Source organism: Suncus etruscus, chromosome X (genome assembly GCF_024139225.1).
Source record: "Suncus etruscus isolate mSunEtr1 chromosome X, mSunEtr1.pri.cur, whole genome shotgun sequence".
Taxonomy (NCBI): Eukaryota; Metazoa; Chordata; class Mammalia; order Eulipotyphla; family Soricidae; genus Suncus; species Suncus etruscus.
The window spans coordinates 52,992,664-52,998,663 of NC_064868.1; the positions used below are offsets into that span (position 1 = coordinate 52,992,664).

The 6,000-nt window shown below is 36.7% G+C and overlaps 1 protein-coding gene across 1 annotated transcript in view; it reads right to left on the bottom strand.

Annotated features, from left to right (window-relative positions):
* CLCN5 (chloride voltage-gated channel 5) overlaps positions 1-5,399 on the bottom strand; it is a 73,884-nt gene extending 68,485 nt beyond the window's left edge. The window contains exon 1 of the mRNA XM_049767219.1: positions 5,346-5,399. Coding sequence (XP_049623176.1) covers positions 5,346-5,397 — 52 coding nt within the window. The 5' untranslated portion in view covers positions 5,398-5,399. The remainder of the gene's footprint in view (positions 1-5,345) is intronic.
* Between the last annotated feature and the right edge of the window lie 601 nt (positions 5,400-6,000).

Sequence of the window (6,000 nt, forward strand, 5' to 3'; positions counted from 1 at the left end):
AAGGAAGGAAGGAAGGAAGGAAGGAAGGAAGGAAGGAAGGAAGGAAGGAAGGAAGGAAGAAGGAAGGAGGGAGGGAGGATGAAGAAAGCAAGAATAAAAGAAGGGGGAAGGAAAGAGGGAAGAAAAGAAAAACCTGAAATTTGAAAATCTAAAAAAGAAAGAAATCTCAATGCTGGAGTGTTGTACTGACCCACTGGAGTTTGATGCCTAGCCTCCCATATTGTCAACAGAGCCCCACCAAGGGTGATCCCTAAGCACAAAGCCAGGAAAGTCAAGAGCAAGAGCACAGATCCAGGAGTAAGCCCTGTGTTGCCCCAAAACCAAAATAATGTTAAAAGGTTGCAGACTACTATATGATTCCATTTATCTGACATTCTGGAATATAATTTTATGGAAACAGAAAATGGATGATGACCTATGGCTCAGAAAGGAGATGACTACCCTGCTTAGACATAGAATCTGTGCAAAAACCAAGATCTCTAATTACAGAAGCCTGACTGCAACAATCATGATTGAGAACTTTTCCTGAGACCATGAAGAAAGGGTTGGACTATTAGTAAGCCTGGAGCCTGTAGTTGGTCTTATGACAGGATGCCCTATTTTTTGGCCAAGGATATTTTCTTTCTAATTTCCCCAACATTTGTGCACCTACACAAGTTATAATTATCATATTAAAAGTAGTATACCATAGTTTTTACCATGTACATGGTAGTAGCGACCATGAAATAAAGCTGGCTGACTCCTGGAACTTCATCTGACTGCTTGGTGAATTTCCTCTGCCCTCATACTGCAGCTTTCAGACCCTTGGGCATAAGAAGCAACAGGACCCAGGCCAACCCAAGAAAGACATCACCATCCCCACTCCAACTCTAGGACTTTGTTTTTTTTTTTTTGTTTTTTTTTTTTTTGGTTTTTGGTTCACACCCGGCAGTGCTCAGGGGTTACTCCTGTCTCTACGCTCAGAAGTCATTCCTGGAAGGCTCGAGGGACCACATGGGATGCCGAGATTCGAACCATTGTCCTTCTGCACGCAAGGCAAATGCCCTACCTCCATGCTATCTCTCCGGCCCCTCTAGGACTCTTTAATTAAATTAAAACAACAGTACCATAACGCATAATATATACACTGCATTGGGTTTGCACTGTCACTGTATGCACTGAGTTACTACATATGCAGCATTACTGCATATGTAAGGCATCATCTGTAGGTGTAGACTGATAGCGATAATTGGCCACCTATCAAGCTGATAACAGATATCAGATGGCCAATATTCCTGTACATTTAAAATGTACATTTTTATTTTCTGTAGATTTAAAAATATTTTGTATGTAAAAGTCTTTATTTTTAATGACAGGACCTCTTTAGATAAGATTTGGGGTCTAAAAAACCACAAATGTGTCTAGGGACCTTAAAATGGGTAGTGGCCATTTAAGAAGAAGTGATTGTGTAACTATGGTAACAGTTTTATTATTATGGTACACTTAATATTATTATACTTTGTTTTGTTTTTTGAGTCACCCCTGGTGACACTCAGGGGTTACTTCTGGCTCTGTGCTCAGAAATTGCTCCTGGCTTGGGGGATCATATGGAATACCAGGGGATGGAATTGCGATTTGTCCTAGGCTAGCACAAGCAAGGCAGATGCCTTACCGCTTGCACCACAGCTCCAGCCCCATTTTTTATACATTTAAATACGTGATTACATTTACAATATATGATTGTTTGGTATACTGTATACCATTAACATACCAAATTAACCCATAGTATTCAATGGCAACTTGAATAAAGTGAATAAACCACTTACGACAGTAAACCATTGTAAATAAATGGTTAAAAATCCTGAATCCTTATACTCCAGAACCCCTGATTATAAGGATTCAAGATTTATAAACATTTATTTACATGACTTTAATGCCTTAAATGGGTTTTTCATTTAATTAAATGTGCTATTGAATATTGTGGGTTAAATAGTTCAGTTCAGCCACCTACCTCTTCAGCTCAGCTTTGACTTGTGGACTGAGCTGAAGCACTGCCCCCTTCAGCAGATAGCAGAAGACAACTGGAGACTTGAAGACTACTAGCACTGCATGCGCACCAAATCAAATAACCTGTATGACTCGAATATAAGCCGAGTTCAGGTTTTTTGGCACAAATTTTGTGCCTAAAAACTCGGCTTATACTCGAGTATATAGGTACTTCTATTCTTAATGGATGTTCTGCACTGGGATTTGAGTAAAAGTAGTGGACAGAATGGCCATATGAACGAAAATAGTGAGATTTATCCCTGAATCAAGGAAAGTGAAACAAACTTGGCAGTTTAATGAGTCTATTATTACTACACTTTTTCAAGGCCAACTAAGATCCACAGAACAATGTCTCATGTGCCACCATGAATTTCAGATATCAGAGACTTTTAATTATAAGTGCCTCTGACATCCACAGACATGCACAATACAAGACTGCCTTGAAATGTTTTTTGAAAAAGAGGAACTTAAAAACAATAATAGGGTTTTTCTGCAGCTATTATAAAAAAAAAAACAACAGGATGCTCTAAAAAAGACAGAAATTTTGAAATTACCTCCTGTGCCAATAATACACTTGAAACGTTTTCAATATAAAAACAAGAAGGTGAAAATGAAAACATTACAGGCTTATGTGAACTTTCCTTTAGAAAACCTTGACATGTCACAATATATCAGAAATGCTAAGAACAGCCCTGAACAATAGAACTTATCCGCAGTTAGTGAATTGGAAAAGGGTCATTGCACATCATATTGTAAAAATTCAACAAAGCAACATTGGTTTAAATTTGATGATCAAGAAGTTTCTGAAATTGTCAAACTATATGTGAAATCGTTGGTAATAGATACAGCCGTTTAAACTAGTTAATGGAATGCTTCTTAGAGATGTTTCTAATAATGTTCTAATATTTTATCAACAGGAAAACAGCAGTTAGATGGTTTGGAAAATAAAGTCTCTCACTACAGTGTTCATTAGAACGCTTTAATATATTAATTCCTATGTTTATAATAATCGTTAATGTTTTTGTTTATAGTGATCCATTAAGAGATATTTTATTTTGGACTCCTAATGCAGTGCTCATTGTGATGTTATAACCACTCCTTTCAATTAATCTTTTTTCGTTGATTACAACTACTTGTGTGATTTCATATGTTTATCCAGAGACCCATGGATGAGACATTTGAATACTTTGGACTCTTACCATAGTGCTCAGTCATTGTGTATGCTATTTTCAATTTATCTCTTATTCCTGCTGGAGTTAGGGTAATTGGGAATTTTTAAAGTCTTTTCTTTCTTTAAGTGTATGTTTGATTATTTTGCAGAGTGCCTTCTGGTTAAAACCCATCTTGCTAGTATTTGGGGTCAGAACTGGACGGTTTATATTCTAGATTAGGTACTTAGAAGACACATAGATGTACTGTATTTTTTGTCATATATGACAACTTCTTTTTGGTTTTTGGGTCACACCCAGCAGCGCTCAGGGGTTACTCCTGGCAATACGCTCAGAAATTGCCTCTGGCAGGTTCAGGGGACCATATGGGATGTCAGGATTTGAACCACTGTCCTTCCGCATGCTAGGCACACACCCTACCTCCATGCTATCTCTCCGGCTCCCATAAGACAGCTTTTTAGCCCATGGAAAACATTCTCAAAAGTGAAGGGTCATCTTATACTGAAGTATATGCTGAAACTTATTCCAGCTTCAGGGACGAGTAATCTGCCCACTCTTACTGCCACATCCCATCCAGCTGCCAGTCCTTAACTTTAACTTTATCATCACTCAGTCCTCTGCTTATCCTGATTAATCTTTCAGGGTACACAGAGGAGCTGAATTACTGAGAGCTGCATCCCATCCAGCCACCGGGTGTCATTGCTGGTATGTGGCTTTCCAGTGCTCAGTCCTCTGTTCAGCTTTTATGGGACACAAAGAAGGTGCTCTGTCTCCCTCTATCTGTACTATTAATCACTGTACCCCAGCCAGCTGATCTAGGAGGAGACCCCTCTCCTTGGTCTCAATGTAGATCACAATTTAAAAAAAAATCACAGTCAGTGCACTACAAGTGAAAAATGTAAAATGATTGTTGGCACTCCAAAGTTTAGCTTGATTGAACATATACTGTTAAAATTTGAGGGTTCTACTCTTTTTCTCCTACCTTTTTTAATTTTCATTTGGCATGTGTTAAAGAGAGGCCGTCTTATACAGTGAATATAGCCCAAACTCTATATTTTAACAGGAAAAGTAGGGAGTCATCTTATACAACCAGTCATCTTATACGCCAGAAAATACATTATTAGATTTGAATAAATACACACAAGGTTGCTCATTGTAGCAATGTTTATAGTACCAAAAATATATCCATAAGAATGTGCATCAACAAGTTTTATTAAGTAAACTATGTCATATCTTTATGTCGACTTACATTATCATTAAAATGTTCTGGATAATAAACAATAGATGAGGAGAATTTTTATTTTCCAAATATATTCAAATTTAAAAAAAGAAAGGAGGGGTAAGAGAAATAATACAGAGGTTAAGGCACTTGCCTTGCACTCAGCAAACTAGTTTAATTTCAGGTACTACACATCTTCCCCTGAGCACTACCAGTGGTAATTCCTGAGCACAGAACCAGTAACAAGACCCGAGCATGATGCTTGTTGTTCCCCAAGTAAAAACAAGTAAAAGAAAAAAGGATTTGAAATACCACCTCATCCAGAAATGGTATAAAGCTGGCAAATATGTACATGAAATGATGTTCAAGATGGCAAGCTATTAAAGAAACAACATTCAAACTACAATGAGAGTCCAGAGATATGACTCAGTAGGTAAAGTGCTTGACCTGCATGTGTGAGGACTTGAGTTCTATTTATTACATATATAGGTTGTAAATATCTTATGACCCATTTTATTTATGATTCTAAATGAGTCTTTAATTATGCTCCATTTATTTTGTTATTAAATAAACTATCACTTCTTATAAACTGAAATATACATTTTCTACATGATCCAGTTACCCCACTCTATAAGAATAAGGAATGAATAAACTAGATTCATCTCTAGGATATTAAACTTCAAAATGTTACTTTCAAAATGTTACCTTCAAAAATGATTCTGAAGTGACTCTATGTAAATAACATCCTGAAAAAAGCAAATACAATAGGAATAGGAAGTACAAGTTGCAGTAGAATAGTAGTAAGCAAGAAGGAATTCTTCAGAATAGACTTGACTGTATCCTTATAGTTGTAGTAATGACAAGAATCTGTTTGGAAATAAATTGTACTATATAACACTAAATATTTTTAAAGATACATAGAGTAGTTATACCTTCTATTTCTTTATCTAGAGGAGGGACATCATCTCTCATAGAGAAGTCCATTGATGTCTCTGGTATGTCCATCAAGTCTTCATCACTGGAGCTGCTCTGGAAGCTACTAAAATTTCGCTGCTGAAAGCCTCGATTATCCATGGCTCCTGTGAAAATGGAACACAGAGGTTTATTCTAATAAACTCCAAATGTCTTTACATTTATTCGTTTTTATAACTGTGATAAAACACATAACAGGAAGTGGTTAGGGCACTTGCCTTGCAAGCACCCAACCTGGGATTGATCCCTAGCATCCCATATGGTCCTTTGAGGACCATAACGAATAGCTTTTGAGTGCAAAGCCAGGGGTAATCCCTGAACATATCCAAAAGGAAAATTTAAAAAAACCACATATAACATAAAAATAAACATTTCACCCATGTTAAATTAACAATTCATAGCATCAATTGTACAATAGCATACAAGCAGCACTATCCATTTTCAGAAATTTTCCAGCATTCCAATCTCTGTACCTAATAAACAAAAACACCCATGCTCTGCATTAAACATTAAACCTTCTCTCTCTCTCTCTCTCTCTCTCTCTCTCTCTCTCTCTCTCTCTCTCTCTCTATATATATATATATATATATATATATATATATATATATATATATA